Genomic DNA, 24641 nt, shown 5'->3' with positions numbered 1-24641 from the left:
GAGGAGGGAGCAGAGCAAACTTGTTTTCTGCTGCCCTGGAGACTAGGATGCGGAGCCATTGCTTCAAACTACAAGAAAGGAGATTCCATCTGAACATTAGGAAGAACTTCCTGACTGTGAGAGCTGTTCAGCAGTGGAACTCTCTGTCCTGGAGTGTGGTGGAGGCTCCTTCTTTGGAGGCTTTGAAACAGAGGCTGGATGGCCATCAGTCGGGGGTGCTTTGAATGCGATTTCCCTGCTTCCTGGCAGGGGGTAGGACTGGATGGCCCACGAGGTCTCCTCCAACTCTGTGATTCTATGGGTGTTTTTCACGAGGAGAATTATCAGACCAAAGAGCTGTGTCAGGGGGTGAGACACTTCTGAGTGAAAGGGAAGGCGGACCTGGCAACCCGCTCATCCCCGGAGGGCCACCGCACCCCCGCCCCGGGCCACCCCGCCCTCCTCTCCTCCTCGCCTCTCCCCTCCCCTCTCCTCCCGTCTAATTGGCCCCCGAGGAAAGTCCAGCGCGCTCATCCTCTCCCTATATATACCTCCTTCCCCGCCGTCGATGGGAGCTGAAGCCGAGCAAGGTGGCTTCTTCGCTCCTCTCCTCTCCTTTCCTCTTCCCCTCTTGCCTCCTGGTTTAAGAGGTAATCCCCCATCCCAACGCTAAGCTTTCCCCTTCCTGCCTTCAGGTCTGCTTGAAGAGGCATCTTTCTTGGATTTCTTTCGGGCAACCGGTCTCTCCGGTGGGATCCTCCACTACGAGAAAGATAAGGAGAGAACACAAAGAGATAGCGAGGAACCCGCCTGCCATGAGCTGCCCCTTGAAGCGCGTGCCCTTCATGGGCTGCTTTCGTCCCACCCGCCGCCCGCCTCTCCAGCAGCAGGAGCAAGTTCTTCCCTCCGCCTCCTCTTCTTCTTCCTCGGCTTGCGCCCTGGAGCCCAAAGCGGCCCCACTGCCGGGCCCGGTGTGCCCTGGTCCGCCCTGCTCCCCCTCGGCGCCGCCCCACGCCCTGGCCGCCCTGCCCGGACCCACCAAGTGGCCGCTCATGGGCAGCCTCCTCGACATCCTCTGGAAAGGGGGGCTCAAGAGGCAGCACGAGACCCTGGTAAGTCGCAACTGGGGAAAGGGAAACAGAGAGCCCGGTGGGTCGCAGCTCCCACAATCCCCTGTAGCCAGAGTTCTGGGAGCTGCGATCCAAAGCAGAGCGGTTTTCTTCCTTTCCCCAGCTCTCCAAGGGGGCGTTTACACACTGGGAAGAATGCAGGGTAGGGAACTCTCACGTGCGTGTCTACACCTGCAGGAGGCAGAAACCGGATTTTAAATAGATTGTTTTCCCCCTCTAGTGTGATGAAATTAATTTTACCCTTGAGCTATCTATCTATCTATCTATCTATCTATCTATCTATCTATCTATCTATCTAGAGCTCTGTGATTCCATTTAGTTCCCACTTTGCAAGAGGTTTGGCTATTCAGAGGGATGGAGTCCCTGAGATTTTGACTACTGGTTCCTACTAAGTTTTCTGAAAAGAAAATCAAAGTGTAGTCAGTCAATGGGCATAACCAGGGTGTTAAACTGGCACATTAGTGGGGGGGGGGGGGGGATAGCAGTTTCCCCCATAAGACAGCCTGAGAAATACTAAATGAGATAGGATAACCTCATGGGCCATCCAGTCCAACCCCCTGCCAAGAAGCAGGAATGTTGCATTCAAATCACTCCTGACAGATGGACATCCAGCCTCTGTTTAAAAGCTTCCAAAGAAGGAGCCTTCACCACACTCCAGGGCAGAGAGTTCCACTGCTGAACGGCTCTCACAGTCAGGAAGTTCTTCCTCATGTTCAGATGGAATCTCCTTTCTTGTAGTTTGAAGCCATTGTTCCGCGTCCTAGTCTCCAAGGAAGCAGAAAACAAGCTTGCTCCCTCCTCCCTGTGGCTTCCTCTCACATATTTATACATGGCTATCATGTCTCCTCTCAGCCTTCTCTTCTTCAGGCTAAACATGCCCAGCTCCTTAAGCCGCTCCTCATAGGGCTTGTTCTCCAGACCCTTTATCATTTTAGTCGCCCTCCTCGGGACACATTCCAGCTTGTCAATATCTCTCTTGAATTGTGGTGCCCAGAATTGGACACAATATTCCAGGTGTGGTCTAACCAAAGCGGAATAGAAGGGTAGCATGACTTCCCTAGATCTGGATAGTGCTATTGATTTTGGTCCCCTTTCATACTCTGTAACTTGTTTGTTTGGATCTTGCCCTTTAGAATAGATTCTATCCAATGTATTTATACTTTGTTTGCTTGGGATCATTTCCACACATCTGAGGGGATGCTGAATTGCAAGTGTATATAGCAGGCATGGACAAACTTCGGCCCTCCAGTGTTTTGAACTTGAACTCCTACAATTCCTAACAGCCGGGTAGGAATTGTCGGAGTTGAAGTTCAAAACATCCGGAGGGCTGAAGTTTGCTCATGCCTGCTATATAGACTAGGTGGTGTTTTAATATTCCTTAACACTGCAAGGGCAAACAAATCTGCTTGAACAGGCAAAGCAACTCTGATTGTGACCAAAAGCAAAATTCTGGCAATGCAGGACTATAGGTGTTATTCCTTAACCTCCTTTTTCTTCACTCTTATGCTGCAGGCAGATTACCATCGCAAGTTTGGCAAGATCTTCCGCATGAAGCTAGGTGCTTTCGACTCAGTGCACATTGGTGCACCCTGCTTGCTTGAGGCTCTTTACAGGAAAGAGAGTGCCTACCCACAGCGGCTAGAGATCAAGCCCTGGAAAGCTTACCGGGATTACCGTAAAGAGGGCTACGGGCTCCTTATTTTGTGAGTAAAGAGAGGTGCAATGGCATAGCAGGTGATGGGGCTTTTGAACATTGGAAGGAAGGGTGAACCATTACTTCTTTGTGCTACTATTCAGTGGCACCCCCAAACTATCTCTGTCGAGGCTGACCTGCTTAGGAAAGTTATTTCTGGACTATAAGTCTCAGAATCTATCCCAATGGCTGGAGATTCTGGGACCCATAGTTCACAACATAACTTTTTCAGGTGGTGCTAAGACTGAATATCCTAGACTTGTAAAACTAATAGGAGGAGTAACTTCACCCAGACTAAATTAAATGCTCTTTTTGCAGTAACACATTGTCTCTTGTGCTATTTGTGCCATATGTGAATGTTGTTAAATCAAGGTTTGATCCTGGAAGAGAAATCATATATTCCTTCTGATCAAGGGAAGTTTTACATTCACACTCTCAGCAAAAACCTCTTTAGGCAGCAAATCATTTAAAACATATTGGGGGTACAAGGCTAAGTATCTTTGCCACCAAACTTTATTATGGTGGGAGTCTAAAGTTTCCCCTCCCCCCCTTAAATTAATTAATAGGGATTTACAAATAAGATTACAGCAAAAACACTGGCACTGTGGAGTAGATATTTTATTCTTTTTGTTAGTGCCATTTTCTGGAATTTAATTTAACTACACACAGTGATGCTTGGAAGGTACCTGTTGTGTTGTGTTGTGTTTTACATCATCAAACCTACTTTTGACACTTTCTACTCTTCTTGGGTATATTTTATCATTTTTAGTAAACTACAAAAACCAGTCTTTAGCCCAATGGTTTCCAACCTTTTTTTGACCAGGGACCACTTTGACCAGGGACCACTATCCAACGTTAGTACCAAAAGGGTTACAAATCAGTTTTTGGTCAACTTTAGATTCAGTTTGGTTACTTGGGGTGATAATTGCTGATTCAGAGATTTGCATTGGATAGACCACATCAGCTCTAGTTTCTGATACAGAACATATGCTACTCAGTAATTGCCATCTGCTTGCCCACAGAAAACCATATTCAATAATCTAGAGCTGATGTGGTCTATCCAATGCAATTTTCTGAGTCAGCACCTCAAATAACCCCAGGAACAAAGGCACCAAGGCACCCCCACTTCCAGGTGCCACATGGAATGGCTTCACTCAGGGGGGAGGAAGGAGGAGAAGAAGCAGCAGTCAGGAGGCTTGTTGTCACACCTTTTGTGGGTAGTCAGCCTCTCCCCTCCCGACATTCCCATTACCTTGGCACTATGAGAGGGTTTCACGAGACCAGTCACTCTCATTGCAACTATGTAGTAACTGTGAAACATATTTTAGTCCTTGAGGACCACAGGTTGGGGACCACTGCTTTAGCCTAAGAACACTCACTGTATTTCCAGAGATTTTTAAAATATCCGAATGTCTTTCCCCCCATCCTGTTTCAATTTAATCTGAAAAAAAAATCAAGATTTGCAATTTCTCTGGAACAGATATACAGTATATGTATTTACAATTGTTTAACGCCATAAAGGTTCTCCTTTAATCCTTTCCACCTTTATTTCATACAGGGAAGGAAAAGACTGGCAGAGAGTAAGAAGTGCATTTCAGAAGAAATTAATGAAGCCCACAGAAATTGTCAAGCTTGATACCAAAATTAACGAGGTACTCTATAAGACCTTATAGTTAAAGTTGTCTAAATCATTGGGTAGTGGTTTGGACCAGAGTTGGAATCTCAGCTTTGCCATGAATCCCAGGGCAACCTTAGGCAAACTACAATTTCTCAGCCGCTGTTGAAGGTAATGGCAAACCTCTTTGGAACAAATCTTGCCAAGCAAACCCCTAGACAAGTTCACTTTGGGGTCACCATATGTCAGAAATGACTAGAAGGCACACAACAACAACAGCTAAAACTGTAAAGTATCACAAAATTTTATAATAGTCTGAGAGAGACATGAATGCTTTGCCAAAGTAGAATATAGACCACTTCAAAGAGTTATGAGTTGAGCAATGATCCCTCGAGTCTCTAGAATGGCAACATTCAGAAAACCTAGACAGCATAATCAATGATGAGGAAATCAAGAGGTTGCAATCTAAGAACTTCTGGCTAGTTGCATAATTTCCTCCTCTGGGTTCAGGGCTCCTTGTAATTAAAAGTTTTGGGCCTAAGAGAAAACTATCATTCTACAGTTTTCCATTTTGTTTGATTTTTATTAAAAGTAGCTTAAATGGGGACTGGCATGGATGGGAATCCTATTGGTTAATCCCAGCAATTGAATCAATTGCTGAATGGTGAGTTGTTTTATAGATAATCCAGTTAATTAAAGTGCCCTGTGCTAGTTAGAGCTAACAATAAGATGTTGACTATTGTGTGTGTGTGAAGGGGTATTGACTCCCAGTGGTCCTAATTGAAATTACCTTCCTCTGCTGTTCAGACCAGAATAAATTGTTTTTGTAGTAGTTGTTGTTATTATTATTATTATTATTATTATTATTATTATTATTATTATTATATAGAGTGAAGAGAGAGGGAGCCAGGGAACAGTTCCACCTTGTTTCCTGTGCTATGCTAATAATAATATAATATAATATACATAAAATATTTATAATTGTATAATGTAATACAATATAATACTAATACTAATAATATGATATAATTATATATTTATATTACATGTAATATTACTAATAATATTACAATATAATGGTATAGTACAATACAGTAATATATAATATTGATATTGTACTATACTAATAAAACAATGTATTGTGTGTGTGTATGTATATATATGTGTGTGTGTATGTGTGTGTGTGATGTGAGATATATATATATATATATCTGAGTCCCCTTCAGGGTAAGAAGGGCGGCATATAAATGTCGCAAATAAATAAATAAATAAATAAATAAAATGTATCCCACCACCATTTCCCAGAAGGAACTCGGGGTGGCTTACAGACAGCACAAAGTGCCTAGAAATGAAACATAAGAATGAGCACAATATAAAATACAATAAAATAAAACGCATGCCCATATAAAAACATCAACTCAGGCTCAATCAAACTGCAATCCTCTAACCGTGGTGGTAAATTGCTGCAAACATGGCCAAGCTGTAAACATTAGGAATAAAATAAGTACCAGCTGCAGTAATGGAGAGAGAGTATGGGATAAAGTGCAGGATGTGCGACTACTATGCAGGACTATGCTAGGGATTAAATATTCTCAAAGGCATGATTGAAGAGCTTTGTCTTCAGAAGATTTATAGGTGCCAAAGGCAGCTTTTTGCATAGTGACATCTCATTTCTTCCTAAATGTATTATAGGTGGAGCTAGTGAGTTAGCTATAAAAGGGAAAATCAGAATGATATGAGAATCTTTGACTGGCAGCCAAACCATTAACGCTAACAAATTGGATTTTTGTGTAAATCCTAGCCATTATATATTTTAAGGGTTAGAGTTAGAGCACATTAAAGTGAACATTGATTTTGTCAATTTCTCTTCACAACGTGGCCAAACAAGTACTTATAGGAAGTCCACAAGCAGAACATGAATGCAGTAAGATCCTCTGGTCCATAACAATAGATGGACATCATAGAACCCTATTTCCCATGCATTTTTGTAATCTCATTCTAGAGGCATGCAAATTAACAGCCAAAAACTATGTTGTGGTAGCAGATAGCTACATACTCTGTGGTGACATTAAAGGCTGACCTTTCCTGAGTCTACAGAGTTTTATTCTGAGATAGGAAATTTTTTACACAATATTGTGAATGTCAAATTTGTGCTAAAAAACTGTGATATGCTTTTATTTATTTATTTACTACATTTATATACCGCCCCTCTCAGCCCAAGGGCAACTCGGAACGGTTAACAATAGGCAACAATTCAATACCAGAACAGTTACAACACAATAAAACAATCATTAATAATTTAAAATGCTAACAGAACTATAAAAACATAAAAATCATACACAGCATTTAAAACATTATCAAAGTGTCTTCTTCTCAAATCATTGTCCAGTTGCGTCGTCAGTTGTCAATAATATATATCTGTGTCATATTTGGGAAGGCCTGTTCGAAAAGCCAGGTTTTCACCATTCTTCAGAAGTACAGGAAGGAGGGGGCCGATCTTATCTTTCTAGGCAGGGCGTTCCACAGTTGAGGGGCCACTGCTGAGAAGGCTCTGTCTCTCATCCCCACCAGACACATCTGTGAGGAAGGCAGGAGTGAGAGCAGGGCCTCCCCAGAAGATCTTAGCGTTCTAGATGGATCGTAAGGAGAGATACGTTCAGATAGATAAGTTGGACCGAAACCGTTTAGGGCTTTGTAGGCTAAAGCCAGCACTTTGAATTGTGCCCGGAAGCAGATTGGCAGCCAGTGGAGCTGGCGCAACAAAGGAGTTGTATGCTCCCTGAATGCCGCTCCTGTTAGCTACCTGGCTGCCGCCCATTGGACCATTTGAAGCTTCCGAGCAGTCTTCAAAGGCAACCCCACGTAGAGAGCGTTGCAGTAATCTACATGGGATGTAACCAGAGCATGGACTACTGTGGCCAAGTCAGACTTTCTATTTCATTTCCCAAGGATTGTAGTCCTGTGTTATAGTACATATAACAGGATATCTCTGTATCTATTTATGTGAGCAGTGCACATTTATTTTATTTTATTTTTACTAATATTTGATATCAATCCCTTTTGCAGGTCCTTGTAGATTTCATGCAACAAATTGACATCCTTTGTAATGAGAATGGACAAATAGAAGATTTGTATTCTGAACTTAACAAATGGTCATTTGAAAGTAAGTTCTGCTCATAAGTCATGACTTGGTGCGATTTTGTCTTTGCTTCCCACTGCAAGCAGAGCTTATTGAGGCAATGTGGCTGGTGGATACAATCCTGCCTCATCTTCATGTGTTTGAATTTCTCCTGGGGTACATTACACCACAAAGAGGCAGGAGGTGAGAAAATCCAAGGGGTTCACCATGCTTTGGAATTATGTATGAGACAAAACTGTTACGTAAGACAAAGTAAAGCAACTGCCTCTTGCATCAGATACTTGAAGAGGACAGTCCTGTAACCATGTATTGTCAGAGGCTTTCATGGCTGGAATCACTGGGTTGTTGTAGGTTTTTCGGGCTGTATGGCCATGTTCTAGAATCATTCTCTCCTGACATTTTGTCTGTATTTGAAACATTCACACCAACCTCCAATAGACTAGAGTTCTTTCTCCCACTCTGAACATTCCACAGATATATAAACACAATTTTCCTAGTTTCCACAGACCTCACAGCCTCTGAGGATGCCTGCCATAGATGTAGGCAAAATGTCAGGAGAGAATGCTTCTGGAACATGGCTATATAGCCCAAAAAACCTACAACAACCCAGTCCTGTAACCATTTTTCCTGTGCTCCTTTCTTCTCTATTACTAGATGTCAAAGCTGTGTATGGCACTTGGCCTGTCCTGTTCTCAGAGGCACTGTAGAGCACTGTTGAACTCCCGGCATTGAAGCAGAAACTCACTTTTAAAATTAGAATGGGCCGCGGAAGGGGGGGGGTGCACTATCCTGTCCTTTGCCTTAGATAGAAAATATCTTAGGCCAGGACTGCCATTGTGCCAAGTATGGCTTACCTTTTATTATTTATTATTTATTTATTTATTATTTGCGCTTGTTAACCGCCGCTCTCAGCCCTAGGGCAACTCGCGGCGGTGTACAAAACATAGAAAAAACAACAATTTACAAAGAGTCAAGACCACAACACAACATCTTACTAATACAAACAACTAATTAAGCTAAAAATCCGCTTCGTCTTATTTTGGGGTCATAATCAATCTCATAGTCGTAGTCCATTCCGGTCTTTTAGCTAGCCGGGCATGAAAAAACAATCTCTGTCATATACATGTCGCTGGCTTTACTCTTATTCTCACTTGTCACTCTTGGCCCTTCATTTGCATCTCCTCCCTTGGTAAGGTATAAGGCTATACATTTATTGGAACAAGGATTGAAGGAGGAGTGAAGAGATTTTTTTTAAATTGCTGTTATGAAGTCTCATGTACCCTGAAGGCACCAGAATGATTCTCTTTTTTATTATAGGTATTTGTCTGGTGCTATATGGGAAAAGATTTGGACTCTTGCAACAAGATGTAGGAGATGAAGGCTTAAATTTCATCAAGGCTGTGAAAACGGTATGAATGAATATTTAATTCTGTGATCATATTTGCCATTTGATCTTGTAGAATAAGATAAGGAGTTGTCTTGTCTTGAATCAGGCCAGCATTATCCCTAACTACAGGGTTAGTCAAAATGCATAGGCCAATAAGCCATTCAATTGAATGGCTTATTGGCCTATGCATTTTGACTAACCCTGTATATTTTTTCCTATACTGACTCTATAGTAGCTTTATAGGGTTTTAAGATGAGAGACTTTCTCAATCCTACTAATGATTTTGCCTGACAATTAAGTGATCTGCCACTGAGCTATTTAGAAACAATGATCTGGATAATGGGCACAATCCCTTGGTTTGTGTATATATTGTATGACACAAACGTACCTTTCTTGGGAATGCTGTAAAAACATGTCCATTTGATAGAATTGAGTGTTGTAAACACATGTCCATTGGTCAACTGGAGCATAATAGTTAGGCATTGTTTGGATCATTGATTTTGCCATTATGGGATATCAAGCGTACAATAAAATCCTTGTATCCCCAGGGGATGCACTCCTGATTGGACTGTAGTTATGTAAAACCATAGTATGCTGGAAGGGCAATGACTTACTTTACTTTCAGTCCTGACATATGTGTTGGAGGATTGTAGAGGTGGTTGATTCCTCCTAGCAAATTCCTAGAGAGACCATAAGTTAAGTAACAGATATAGAGGTTCCATTGTTATGGGTGCCTTACTGTAGTGCCTTCCACTGATTATGTGTTTAGGTAGAATAACTTTCCTCCCTCCTCTTATTTTAACAGAGGAAGTTTCAGCTTCCTTCTGTATTCTGGGTGTGCATTTACTGTTGATATTGACTTAGTAAACTGAAGATTTACCTACGCTTTATGGGAATAGTGACGACGACTTGATCCTGACCTACTTAATTATGTGTTTGTATCTATTCTTTTATTCTGTTGATTTGTTATATTGTTTTATTATCCATAGTGAGATCGGTAGATAGAATGGAATATAAATATTTTAATAGGCAAATAAAAAATAAGGAATAGTTTTCTGTTACTGTGAAAATGTTTTATTTCTTCTATGCATCATGTTTGATTTTAACAATGGAGTTTATTTTTCCAATATCAATTACAGATGATGAGTACTTTTGGGAAAATGATGGTCACTCCTGTTGAGCTCCATAAAAGTCTGAATACTAAAGTCTGGCAGGCTCATACAAAGGCATGGGACAATATCTTTAAGACAGGTAACTGGACACATCTGATGTAGTAACTATCTCAAGAGTGACAAGATATGTATTGTTTGCATTTGACAATTGCACAGGATGGCTTTTCTTTGGCCTCACACCCATCCTGTGCAGTAGGCTAAAAGATACCGACTTGCCCAAATGACCAACTAGTGACCTTAATAATTCAATGGGATTTCAACCTGGCCTTTCTAGATCTAACATTTACCCCCCAGACCTACTTTTCACAAATGGAACAGTAAATCAATTTCTAGACCGTTGAACTTCAAACTAGACTGTGCTGGCCACATATATTTGAATCTTTCATACAGAGAGAAAAACAACCACACAGTTGTGTACATAAAAAGTAGCAAATCAGAAAAAGTTAAGTTTAGTCCATTCTCTGTGACATATGATTTTCTATGACCTGATTATTTTATTTATGGAAGTAGATACAATTTGGAAAGGCTTAAGTCCCTTTAATGAACTAGATCATGTCTGATTTTTGAATCTAAGCAAAGCCAGGCTTGCTTTAGTATCTGGATGGGAGATTTCCAACAAATATCAGGTGCTCTAAGTACATTTCAAAGGAAGGAGCTTGCAAAACTACTTCTGGTTATTCTTTGCCTAAGAAAACCCTATGAAATTCATGGTGTTTTTGGTTGCTTATCACTTTCTTCTTTTCCTTCCTTAGTCAAAAGTTCTATTGACATCAGATTGAAGAAGTACTCGGCCAACCCCTCTGAAGATTTCCTCTGTGACATTTACTTTGGGAGTCAGCTTTCCAAAAAGGAGCTGTATGCCGCTATCACAGAGCTCCAGATTGCTGGCGTTGAAACGGTAAATATGAAGTCCTTTCAACCCTTTGTATTCAGAGAGAGTATTTCTCTGGCCAACAACACACTATCCACAATTTTTGTCTTTCTCTTTGTATTGATTCCAAATCTGTTTTATTGATCATTGCCAATGAATATAGATTATTTATTTATTGCATTTACATACTGCTTTTCTCACCCCTGGGGGGGCATCAAATAAATCAAATAAATGGCAAAGATTCAGTGCCTCACATATAATAAAACAATATATCACACATCTACAACAATACCATATAACTATAAATTAAACCATATAGAACTAGAAACCATTGACATAATCGTAAAACATTTTGATATTGCACTGATCCTGAGGTTGTCATCCATCTGCTACATTATTGTTGTCACTCACCGAATGCTTGTTTACATACCCAAGTTTTTACTTGTTAGCAGATTCCAACCTTTCTACAAAACTGCTCTGCACACTGCATTTGGAGAATATAATCTTCTTCGCAATATATATGTCAATTTGTATTTGGGTGACAAAAGAGACATTGGTGCTCCAAATGTTTTTAAGCACATTAAGGACATGTCCTTATCCTTTACCAAACTGGTGGAATTGATTAGAATTATTACGCAAAACATCTCATGAGCCAAAGGTTACCCCAGGCCAGATTAATTTGGAATGTAGTGCTGCTTCTCATTACTTAGAAGAATCCTGATCATGTTTTCCCTCATTGGCAGCTTCCATCAAACTATGCAGGCAAAGGGTAGGAAACTAACATGGATGCTGATACTCCCCCCCACACACACACATTTCCACCCCACCCACCCCCAAAGCATCCAAATTTGCATCCAAGGCTGCTGGCATGAAGGCATCTTAGAGAGCATTTATACTGTAAAATGAATGTAGTTTGACTGCATGTGGCTCAGTACCATTGAATCATGGGATTTGTAGTTTGATGAGGAACCAGTACTGTCTAGCAGAGGTAGCTTTGTAAAATGATGACTTCAATGATTCCATAGCATTGAACCATGACAGTTAAATGGCGTCGAACTGTATTTATTGTATAGTGTAGATGCACCCTAAGTATTGGTTGAGGGTTCTATGGGAAAATGCTATTGCTACAGTCTATCCAGCAGTGAGAGCTGGTGTGTTATGGTGGTTTGAGTGTTGGGTCATGACTCTGGAGACCAGGGTTTGAATCTCCACTCAGCAATGGAAAACAGCTAGATAACCTTGGGCAAGTCATATTCTCTCAGCCTCAGAAAAAGGCAAAGACAAACCTCCTTTGAAGAAATCCTGTCAAGAAAACCCCATTTTAGTTTCTACACTGTCATACAAAATCCATCTTATCTGCTTTGAACTGGATTATATGGCAGCGTAGACTCATACAAACCAGTTCAAAGTGATAATGTGGATTATTTGCCTTGATAATCTGGATTATATGGCAGTCTAGAATGGGGCGTAGTCATAGGTCAATAACAAACCCTGTAATGAGGCATTTGGCAGAGCAGATATCCACTGCAATATTCCCTGTCACCAAGAAGAACCCCAAAACTATATCCAAAACGTAGATATTTTGATCCAGAATTAAAAAGCCAATTTAAGGAGTTCCCATTTGGAGATGGATGGTTTTATATAAAACTAAGGGGTCATAATTGCATATTTAAGACCAAACCACTCCTGAATACCTTGCCTTACAATAGGAATATGAGGTTGGGAAAGCCCATTCCCTTCCCACATTCCACTCTCTGGGGATGAAAGTTTCCATTACCTGAAGCCAACTTGTACAAGTTGCCTTCCAACACATCTGGAGGACCCCAGCTTGAAGACAGCTGGCTTTCTGCATCTGTTGGGTCTCCTGTTGGCACATTTGTAAAATAACAACTTTTTATCCCAGTGCTGAAACTTGGTTGCTGCCAAGCATCTTCTGTTCTTCTGTGATTCATCATGCATTCCTAGGCTAAGGCGAAGCTTTGTTTCATAATCCATTACAGGCAGCTATGAATATATATCATAGACTATTTTCCTTTTTTGAAACACTTTTGGCTCCTTTGTCAGATTAATATAGTAAGTGAGCCCAGAGTGATCACAATAATTTCCTGCTACTGTTCTAGACTGCCAACAGTTTGCTTTGGGCCCTTTACAACATCTCATGCAATCCAGACGTCCAGGGAAAACTGCTTGAAGAAATACAGAGTGTCGTCTCAGATGGTGAGGATCCAAATGCTGAACATCTAAAAAAAATGCCCTACTTAAAGGCATGCCTGAAGGAATCTATGAGGTAAGATTGCATCACATGTTGGAGCATAAGTAGTTTATAACAGGCTATAAGTTTTTTCAGATAGATTTTGATTATTCAAAAGAAGTTTTAATTCTGAAGAGTGACATAAGTGTAAGGTGGTTCAGTCCATCTCTTTTATGGTCAGAGCCTGTTTGAAGGGGGAGGGTTGAAAGTTTTTCTGATGTTGGGAACAGGAAAGCTTGGAATGCTCCTCTAAAAAAAGTAATTTATATAGTTATTTTATCACCCAGACCAAGTAATTATTTAGAATTTTTTCCCCCAAAGAAATACCTTTTTGTCTCTGGAAAGTACAGATGAGGTAAGATCCGCTCCCTCCCTCCTGGCTTTTAGAAAAAAAAATTAAAATCATGGTTTTGGGACCAGGCCTTCGGGCAGTAGAAGTAAATGTATGTGGCATTTCGAAAAGACAGTGACTGGAACGGCGATTTGATGGACGAGACTGTTTTATTGTTTTAATTATTGTTTTATTGCTCATTGATGTATTTTTTAATTTAATTTATGTCTAATTGTAGTGTATAATTGTAATTGTTTGTACTGGCATTGAATTTTTGCCATTACTTATGTGTAAACCGCTTTGAGCCCCCCTCAGGGTGAGAAAAGCGGTATACAAATACAATCAATCAATCAATCAATCAATCAATAAAATACAGTCAGCACTCCACATTTCCAGGATTAATTTTTGTGAATGTCATTATTTGTAGATTTGATTCATATGTTATCGCTAGGAATTTTTAGGTCCTCCAGCATATCTCTAGAGATTCCGAGAAAAATACTGCTATATTCATTTGTAGGTGTGATTATGTGGTGTGTAGGTGTGTAGGTGTGATTATGTGGTCAACTTCAGGCAAAGTTGACAACGTGACCACAACTGAGGCCACATCCCGATAACTACAAAAGTAACTTAAACTTACTATTACATTATGAAAGGAGTAAAATTATGCTAGGGACATAACTATAATAGTTTTCACAAGTAGTAAAAAAGATTTTGGCTTTGTCCTGTTTTGATATAGGTTAACACCATCTGTGCCATTTACTACTCGGACGCTTGACAAGGAAACCGTTCTTGGAAACTATGCTCTTCCTAAAGGGGTGAGTGTATTATTCACCACAGAAATAAATTATTGATTGTGCTTTCTCACTGGAATATCAAAAATTCTAAGGAAAGAAAATGTGGGTTCACACATTCTGAGTAGCTGGGCTGTCATTCCATTGCTTCATACTTGGTTGACTTTAAGCAGACCTATCATGAGAATTCAGATATATAGAATTCCTACTGTGCAACTGCTTCCAAAAATTCCAGTCTCTGAACATCTTCTCATGACAATACCATGGGAATGGACTCCGAGATGGACCCTTAGCAAAATGCTATCAGCAAGCATTTGAAGCAAGCATAATATCTGTGGTATATGAGCACCACCAGCTGCTTCTAGCAAGCAAGCACAGCTACAACTTCTATGCATGTGAGCATACTGCATGTGAAATATTGAGGAACCTGTCTTGAGAGAAAAATATGTTATGCAATTTATGAAATTACTCTTTAGGAGATATCCAAAGGGATGCCAGGCCCATTGCACTGTTTAATATCAGCAAAATACAGATTTTCCAGTCTCAGAAGTGGGTGTCTTGAGGTTTTTGTTAGCTTCTTTGGATCTTTTGGCTTTACAGTCTGGATCAAAAGGAAAGGTGCCTGAGCTATATTTAATGAGGAAAATATCAATTTTTGTCTTTGCTTTCCTTTTTCATGGCTCCTTTAATGTTAACAGGCAGAAATTCAACCAGTGCAGCTTTGTCCCGTAAGGGAATGCAGTGAAGAGGAAAATATTTCCAGCTAAATTTCTGGTTGCTGTGCTATTGTTAAGGACACAAGTGCATTACAAGAGATTAGATCAGATCAGATCGGCATTCATGAAGTTCTGTCATTAATTTTTAATTGTATAGAACTAATTGATGGGAGGAAGGGATGTTGCATATAGATATAGGTACTGATTTCTCACATGCTAAAAATGTGAATGCTGTCATTGAAAATGGGCACGGGCTAAGGTTCATTGTTGTGCCAGAAAATCAAATTAAACCCCATTTGACATACATTGCACCTTGTTTATTAGAAAGCTTTCTTGGCCCTTCAAAACATGTGTAAGAAAGAAAATATTCGGGCTTTTCCTTCTCCCAAATGATTCCTGAAAGCAATTTTACTGGCAAGATCAAGCCTGCACCTGCTTTCCCCATTCTCCCCCCTTCCGCTGAAATAAAACCCAACTCAAAACTTGTTTGGGAAGTCTCTGAAAAATGGAATTCTTCTTGGCTCTTACTCATTGCTCTATTCTCTCGTCTCTGAAGCATGACAGGCTTTGTTGCAACATCACAGTTCCTTCAGAAAAAAACAGCTTCTCCTTGATCTGAATCCCTTTCTTTCATTAAGCAAAGTACAACCTGCTATTCCTTCTTTATAAATTGCACCTAGTTGACCTTTCTCCTCTCCCTGTGCAATTTTTTATGTTTATAGACAGTGTTGATGATCAACAGCCATGCTCTGGGATGCAATGAAGAATATTTCAGCAACTGGACTCAATTTAAGCCAGAGCGTTGGCTTCAAAAAACCATCAATCCCTTTGCTCATGTTCCATTTGGCATTGGGAAAAGGATGTGTGTTGGACGCCGCTTGGCAGAGCTGCAGCTTCAATTAGCTCTCTGTTGGGTAAGATTGCAGGGACACTTCCTCGGGTTTTGTTTATTAAATGATCATAATCCGTGGTTGGAAAAGGAAACAGATTCCCTATGTGTGTCTGTGTACATGTCTCCAATTTGCCTTTCGATTTCAGGCAACCTCATGGTATTCATGAAGCTATATTCCAATATCATTTGGCACTGCATTTCTCTGAAATGTGATCTGATATTCAAGTATTAATTAGGTCTGACCTTGCTGAGTTTTTAAAATCAGACAGGATCTGGTATCTTCAGGGTAGCCAAACCCTTTTTTAATTGTTTTAAAATGCCACTGAGCAATTGTTTGTGTGCCCAGCTGTGTCTGAAGTTTTGTTTCCTTAGCCTGAGTCAGTTTGGTATAAAAAATAATAATCACCACAAGTTGGGTTTCCATTTGAGGAAATGCAAAATAAAAATTTCACCCTAGAAATCTATACGTCCCCCAGCATGACTAGATAAAGTTGACCATGAATAATCAAATCTGCAAACGTAAAAAATAAATTGTGCAGAAAAAATTGTATATCATTGGAAACTGGTATTTTGCTTCCGGTGTACCTTAATCAGAGTTCTGACATTTGAAGGTCTGAATCTAATAAAATGTTGTTAATTTTAATTCTGGTTTTCAGAAGCAAGCCAGCTTCAAACCATGGTCTATAAAACTGCCTTGGTTCCACTAATCATAGTTAGAATTAACCACAGATTATGGAAATGGCACAAAACTGTGGGAAGCTCTTTGCAATCCCACATTGCTACATTCCTCCATGTGTGTTTATTATTTATTTATTTATTTATTTGCTATACTTGTATACTGCCGTTTCTCAGCCTAGCCGGCGACTCAACGCGGTTTACAACAACTTATAACAAACAACAGTATACAGTTTAAAAGCATAAAAACACAATCCACAATACATATATCAATAAACAATCCAATTCATCTCTTGACTAAAATCGCGATCCAGTTTCGTCGTCCAAATTGCCAGTCCTTCAATCATTACACTTATTGCACTAAGTTAACCAAACGCCTGCTCGAACATCCAGGTTTTTAGTCTTTTCCGGAAAACCATCAATGAGGGGGCTGATCTTACCTCCATGGGGAGGGCATTCCATAGCCGCGGAAAAAAATATTATTTTTATTATTTTTATTATTTGAAGAAAGAGGATTTTCACCCTGCTGTGCTTTTGCCTGATTGGACTCTCCAGTCATTTGTAAGTGAACATTAGGAAGAAATTCCTGACCATATGAGCTGTTCAGCAGTGGAACTCTCTGCCTCAGAGTGTGGTGGAAGCTCCTTTCTTGAAAGCTTTTAAACAGAGGCTGGATGGCCACCTGTCAGGGATATTTTGATTTTCCTGTATGGAAGGGGGTTGGACTAGATGGCTCATGCAGTCTCTTCCAACTCTATGATTCTAAGTAGCCAGGCTCACCCTTTGCCCTGAAACTGATTTTGATGCCCAATCCAATGATTCCAAAGATTGTCCTTGGCTCAAACTAAGCCATCCATGATTGTTAGTTAAGGCAGTTCAGATGAACTTCTCAGGGAGGCTTATTATGGCAAAATTGTGAGACCCTGTTTTTTAATTTTTAACCTTTGTTTTACAGCTTGTGCGGAAATATCAGATAGTAGCAACAGATGATAAACCAGTAGAAACGCTGCACTTGGGAATTCTTATCCCCAACAGAGAACTTCCTATCGCATTCAGAAAACGTTAAGGTAAAAAGAAGCAAGCTTGTGTGACTACATTGGCTCTTACTCAGCAGTTTGCAACCTATGATATCCAGATATTCTTGCACTAAGGCTTCCAGTTTAATGCTGGAAGAATATAAAGACTCATCAGCTTACTTATGTAGATGGTCCAGGAGAGTGAAGGCAGCTGCCAGCTTGGTGTGCTTCTGTACTGTAGAATTGATTCAGTTTGACACCACATTACCATGATTCCTTGGCATTGCCAACCTCAATGCCATGAAATCAAGGTAGTTTTGTAAAGATCTTTCACCTCCTCTGCCAAAGTGTGCTGGTGCCTCACCAAACTTCAGAGTAATGGGAGCAGAACAAGGGAGCTCTCCAAGAATTCCCTAGTTAATCAACAGCCATTTTAGTTGAGGTGGACTCAGGCACCTTTGTGCAGCCTGGGAAAACCACTTTTCAAGGAGATACTAGATAATACCACCAGAAATACTAATTAAGTTAGTATTATTCACAAATTGGATTAGAGCTGGATTTCGGTTTTGGGTTTTGAGCAATGTAATGATATGTTGTAACTTGCCAAGTTATCATGAGCACTTAGCTGTGGGGAATGCTGTTAATTTGGGTTTGAAGTAAAGTAGATTTGGGTGGGCTACTATCATGGTACTTTTTAGATTGACTGAGTGTTTGAGGGCTGCACATTTTGGTGTGGTATCTTATGAGTTGAGTAAAATGGATGACTTGGATGAACCATTTTTATGTTGGTATTTTTGGAATTTACAGAAAAGTTGTAACTTTAGCCCTTGTTCATTTAAAAGAGGACTATTCCTCTGTATATTTAAATGGTGGCAGCCCACTCGAGTCTTACCGTCTGTAGGGGAAGGCTTTCTGTTGTATTTTAATCTTTGTTTTAATATGTGTATTTCATAGAAATATGTTTCAAAATATGCATTTTATTGAATTGGTTTTTTTTATGATGATATATTTTAACTGTGCTGTACCCCCTCTCAAGCCATGAGGAGAGTTGGGTACTACTACAACTACAACTACTACTACTACTACTACTACTAATAATAATAATAATAATAAAAACCAGCATAAGTCACCAAAGAATTGCAGCCTTCTGCTGCATTAGTGTAATGCCAGTGGTGAGGAAACTCTCATGAACATATGCAAACACACATCTGCATTTTTTGCATCACCTTTCTGTCAGAAAAAGGTTCATTAAAATACTTTAATCAATAAATCTATTGTATACATAGTCACTGCAGTGTTTTCAGAACTGTAGAATGAATAAATGCTCTCTTTTTCCCTTCCAGATACTTTGGAAGAAAACAGTAGACTGCTGACTGCTGCTTTTTCTACAGACAATATTCTTGATGTCTGGAATCCTAACTATCAATGACCAGGCAGCATGTGTGCTGATGCCAAGGAGAAAACAATGGCCATCCAAAGCTAGCTTTGACCTTGCTTAAGGAGCAAATCTATCAAACTGTGGTTAGCACACTCTAAAAGCTATAATGAAAGCAAAAACAGACCCTGCCTTTGTTATAGAGGCCAGGGGTGGAAGGGTGACAGAGCCGAACAGATTGGCAGAGGGCAATAGATCTTTTCATGCAGCTTTGGCAAAAATCCATTGCTTCTTACCTGCCAATATGTGAAATCAACACCCATCTTGTTAATGTTTCTGGGATCTGCTGGTCAGGAATGGGTGGGACTTGCAGGTTCAGCATTACAATGCAGGGCAAAGAAAGTTGCTTCAACTCTTCCCAAATGCTCAAGTTTTCAAAGGAGCATTTCATGCAGCTGCAAGGCTAGTTTGGGATGAGGAAAAGAAAATCATGGAGCCAAGAAACATTCCAAGAGAGTACCAAATTTATGTTTCCACAAGGGGAAACAGCAAGAAGTGTGATGAATATACTTATAGCTGCAATAACATCAACACTTTTACCACTTTATAATGCTGTTCAAAATGCAAAAGGTTATCTTATCTGCCTTGATGTTGCAAACATGGAGTGGATGATCCCATCTTACCATGTTGGTATTTTCCCCCAGCTATGTGTGTGTGCAGGCTGTCATTGCAAGTGTTACTGCTTGGAAAAGTTGGATTTTGATGTACAGACCTAGAATTCTCCAGTCAGCATGGCCAATAGTTGGGAAATCTTGCTTTCATCCAAAAAGTAACTTTTCCAAGCTTCATAACTACTTATGCTTCCAGTGGCATTATCTAGCTCTTTCTGTCTAATTCTCTGGATAAGTGGTTAGAAAAATGTTGTTGTGTGCAGCCTTATGGAATAATTCTGTGTTTTAAATGCCCAAACCAGCTTGGGTGTTTGTGTGGATTGTTCAGAAAGAATTTTTAATACAACACCATCAAGTTTGCACACTCAAATTAAGCCATGTATGTGTAGAAGCCTCATAAGGCTTGTGTTTTTGCTAGAGGTGTGGCAATATCCCCACCCACAAACAAAAAGAAAGAAAGAAATTGTGTTATAAAACACCCAAATAAATAGCAGCTGTTGGAGATGGGATGGAGGCATGTACTTCAGAAGGAAATCGAAATGTGTGCAAGCTTGTTTTCTAGATCTGTGTAGCTGATAAGATATTACAAAAAGCAGGCTGGGTGGCTAGGGGAGGAAAGCAGTCTGTTATTGAAATCATGAAGTTTGCATGACATCCTGAGATTGAACAGAGAAAGAAGAATTTGCAAACATTCAGTTAAGGGTCTCTGTTATATAATCTGAGTTTTTGCCTGAAATACACCAGAAACAAAAACAGAAAAGATTTATCCTTTTAGTTGTTCAAAAAGTAGGGACACAGGGAATTTTCTCTAACACTTTCTGTTTATTTCCTTCCTGGAATTTAACATTTCAAAATGGCTGCATGTACTTTTTGTGTATAATTATTTTGTGAACTGTGGTACCTGAGTAGTCTCAGAGATGTAGTCCAAAAAGTAGCCTTTTCCAAGATCTGAAGCAGGCAGCCCAAGTTTCACTTATGGATTTCACTGCATCAAGAGAGGGCAATAGTCTCAAACTTTTACTGCTTTCAACAAGGATTGGGGGTGAAAACATTGTTATGACTATGCAATGATCAGGTTCAAAATGAGTTTACCTCTGAATAATCCATTCTTGTGAGCCAAAAAGAGAGGGGGGGGGGATGTTTCATGTCCAGCTTAGCCATTCTGAAGACAATGAATGGCATATTAAACATCTGTTGGTCTGATCCAGTTCACCTCCTCTTATGTTCATGCCTTCAACTTGATGGATCATAGTTGCAGAGGTCACACTTTAACATCATGGTATGCAGAAAAAAAAGGGCTTAGGACCCCCATGTGTTACTAGACTTCAGCTGTAAGAGGGCCCGTCCAGTACAACCAATTGGATAAAATTATGGTCATTGAAGTCCAAAACATTGAAGGTTGAAAGTTTCCTTATCATGAGCTGAAATATGAGTAATATAGTTCATCAGTATTTTCTCCCATTCATTTTTAGTTTCTTTTGCAGTTTTGTATTCCTTTTTGTACCTGTAAATAATAGTTTTAAATATTTTTAATATATTTAGAGAACTGTTAACATTTTATGATCCTCTATGTAGGACTGCATATTTTTAAAAGAAACATGTTTGATTTTTAAATTGTTGATAATAAAATGCGCCAATGAGAGTTTTGTAATAAAAAAAGCAATTTCTAATATTATGGCTCAACTGTTTATTCAATACATCTGTGTCTAATATCGGCATTTTAAATTACCCTACTTCTTTTTAAAAAAAGATTCTAAATGAGCTGCTCATTAAATTTGAAACCAAAGTAGTAAGGAAGAGGAGGAAAGCCATTTCCCATGTTTAATCCACCTCTCTTTTTTCAGTTGCACTCCACAAAGATATGTGTTTTACAACCCCCCTCGGGCGTTGAGAAGGGCGGGGTAGAAGTGCGAGAAATAAATAAATAAAAGCAAGGTTATTGTTTGTTTTCAGCTTGCTTGAGAGGCTAGTCTGCTTATGAATGTAGCTGTATGAAACTCCAAGCAAAAAAGAGTGAAGAGAAATGTGCAGAATCACTGAATGGAGTTTGGAAATAGATTACAATGAGCTATGGACTCCTTCCACATAGAGGTTGATTTATGCAGTAGCTGTTGTCTCCTATGATTCAATCATCAAAATGTTTTTCTGGCCACATTGGTCTAATGTTTTTGTTGTGTGCCATTAAGTTGTTTCTGACTGATAGTGAACCTAAGGTGAACCCATCACAGAGTTTTCTTGGAAAGGATTGTTGGCTTTTGCTTTTCTCTGAAGTTGACAGAATGTGATTTGCCCATGATCATTCAATGGATTTCATGGATGAGCAGGGATTTGAACCCTAGCCTTGAGTCATAGTCCAATGTTCACACCCCTATACCATACTGGTTCTCTGGTTCAACACATTATGAACTATACCATTCAATGATATATGGTGCATGGATTGAGAAAGTTCTTTTATAAATTTTTATAACTCCCAGAATCTCTCTTAACAAGGCTACAACCAAGCCTTTATCACACATATGCACTATTCCACTGGAGCTGCATGATCATTAGTAGTGTATACATACCACATTGATATTGCAACTGTCTTCCTTAGTGCATTTATGCTGATTCACCAGATCATGGTCCCACAATCCTCACAACCTTGTCTTCCTGGACTACCATTGCGCCTCTTTTTTCCATTTTTAGTGCAATTGTGCAATTCCAACATTTAAAGAAAATGTTGATATAGTATTAAACAAAAGGCAATCAACCAGTTTGGGAATAGCAAATGGGGAAAGGGGGAGAAGAGGGGAATCGTGCTCAGTGTCGGTTTACTGCCAGCATGCCAGCACAGAAGGAGACCAATGCACTAAGATAGGTGACAGGAACATCACAGGATTGGGAGGTATTGACATGTTTTACCTGTAAATAGGTAGGAATGGGGAATCATGGGGGTGAGGAAAACGAGCCGTCGGATGCAAATGTCTTTGTAAGGAAGTGACAGTCCAGCTGGAATGTGATATTGCCTGCCTCTTGCAATGAAGTCTTAAGGCATGTTATCCACTCTTAGAATTCCTGAAATACATATTCTAGTACTCAGGTATATGCATGCCTTATCTTCTGAGACTAATAACTGTCATTAATTATAAAAGTGTGGTAGGTTTGTTTGGCACAAAAGCCAAGTTGGTGATGTAAAAGGCAACTAAACGCTTGTAAAAACAATGTCTACATTTAAATACTGTCTGCTCTCCAATGTTGCCCTCAGATGAGATGTTGAAAAATTCACAGTGACTCTATGAAATCTGCGAATGTGGTTTGGTTTCTTAATTCGTGGGGGGGGGGGGGGGGGGGGGGGGGGATACTTCTAGATGTACTTTAAGTTTTTTTTAAAGTTTCTTAATAATATTTGTATTTTCTTCAAATGATCCTCCCTTGTTTACTTTCAACTGAAATGTGGTCAATAACAGAATACTTAGAATATTTTCACAGAAATCTGAAACAGAATATACCACAAGGGCCATCAAATCTAACCTGCAGCCATACAGGAATATACAAGTAAAGGACTCATCATCTTTCATCTAATCTTACTTTTTCAACAGACCATGGCAAGATGGGGAAAGGGATTAGCTTGGGTATAGCTAAAAGGGTTTTCCCCTGACATTAAGTCCAGTTGTGTCCAACTCTGGGGGTTGGTGCTCATCTTCATTTCTAAGCCGAAGAGCCGGCATTGTCCATAGATCACCTCCTAGGTCATGTGGCCAATATGACTGCATGGAGCGCCGTTACCTTCCTGCTGGAGTGGTACTTATTGATCTACTCACATTTGCATGTTTTTGAACTGCTAGTTTGGCAGAAGCTGAGCCTAACAGCAGGAGCTCACACCGCTTCCCAGATTTGAATCAGCAACCTTTCGATCAACAAGTTCAGCAGCTCAGTGCTTTAACCCACTGTGCCACCAGGGCTCCTCATAGGAAATCTTTAACTCCTAAACCTAAAAGTAGCATGGTATTTTTTTAACTAGAAAGAGAAGGGATAAGGAAAGTGTTGTCAATGAAGCATTTAAAAGCTTTGATTGCTGTGAGGGAAGAGTGGTCTGTGTTAGAGAGAGGAAGGGCAGCCACACAACAGAATTACAGTACAGTTAATTCCATTGCCAGGCATGTAGCCGGGGGGGGGGGGGGGGGGGCTCGGGGGGCTTCAGCCCCCCCCCCCCCGAAATTCTCATGGTGGTTCGCGAAAAGGCCTTACTGGTACATTATTTAAACTGTTATGTTTATTCATATCGTGATCTGATCACTATACTCAATATATCCCATATGCATGGGGGTATTGGGGGTAATGATACAAAAGGTTTGCTAGGCTAGACCCTCTTTCACTCAAACTCAGCCCCCCCGAAACTCAGCCCCCCCGAAACCCCCCCTGAAAAAAATTTACACCCCCCCCCCCCCCCGGAAACGAAATCCTGGCTACGGGCCTGTCCACTGCCATGGTTCTATCCTGTGGAATCCTGGAATTGGCCGTTTATGGAAGGGTATTTAAAATGTTCAGCTAAAGATCATATGTATATATGAATTATCCCTACTGAATTCCACAGAACCTCTGAATAAGAATGTATAAAAATTGCAATCCTATGTACTGTAGATTGGGAACATGTGGCTCTCTGCAGTTGGTTGGATTCCAATTCACATCAACCCGTTGGGATGCCAGGAGGTGGACAACTTCCCTACATATATGCATATATGCTTGGTGATGAATTTAGAGGTTCCTCTAAAAAAATTGGAGGATTTCTCAGAAAATCATCTTGCTAATGCTGGAATATTGAACCAAAAACTGACCATTGTTATTGTTTAATAGTTATCCTTTTTTCTCCCCAGGGGTGTCATTGAGTTTCCGTGTTCTTAACCAATGATATGTAGTACTGTAGTTACTAATAAAAACAATCAGTAACTAGGATGTCA

General features: G+C 40.1%; 1 protein-coding gene across 1 annotated transcript; it reads left to right on the top strand.

Annotated features, from left to right (window-relative positions):
- The first annotated feature begins 555 nt into the window (after positions 1-555).
- CYP24A1 (cytochrome P450 family 24 subfamily A member 1) lies at positions 556-21376 on the top strand. Its single transcript, XM_060772085.2, has 12 exons — positions 556-1091; positions 2622-2812; positions 4361-4454; positions 7484-7580; positions 8874-8965; positions 10083-10194; positions 10868-11013; positions 13107-13273; positions 14305-14383; positions 15798-15989; positions 17598-17709; positions 19002-21376. Exons 1-11 carry the CDS (start codon positions 795-797, stop codon positions 17706-17708), a joined length of 1578 nt encoding a protein of 525 aa, XP_060628068.2. The 5' UTR covers positions 556-794; the 3' UTR covers position 17709; positions 19002-21376.
- Positions 21377-24641: the final 3265 nt, after the last annotated feature.

This window comes from Anolis sagrei, chromosome 4 (genome assembly GCF_037176765.1).
Source record: "Anolis sagrei isolate rAnoSag1 chromosome 4, rAnoSag1.mat, whole genome shotgun sequence".
Taxonomy (NCBI): Eukaryota; Metazoa; Chordata; class Lepidosauria; order Squamata; family Dactyloidae; genus Anolis; species Anolis sagrei.
The sequence above is the reverse complement of the archived record's forward strand: the minus strand, read 5'-3'. Positions and strand labels throughout refer to the sequence as shown.

Bases quoted from the DNA above. Each gene is read 5' to 3' on its own strand.
- CYP24A1 (XM_060772085.2), top strand. From the start codon at position 795: ATGAGCTGCCCCTTGAAGCGCGTGCCCTTCATGGGCTGCTTTCGTCCC. The intron at 1,092-2,621 runs GTAAGTCGCAAC...CTTATGCTGCAG, and splicing joins AGAGGCAGCACGAGACCCTG to GCAGATTACCATCGCAAGTT. The intron at 7,581-8,873 runs GTAAGTTCTGCT...TTTTTATTATAG, and splicing joins TAACAAATGGTCATTTGAAA to GTATTTGTCTGGTGCTATAT.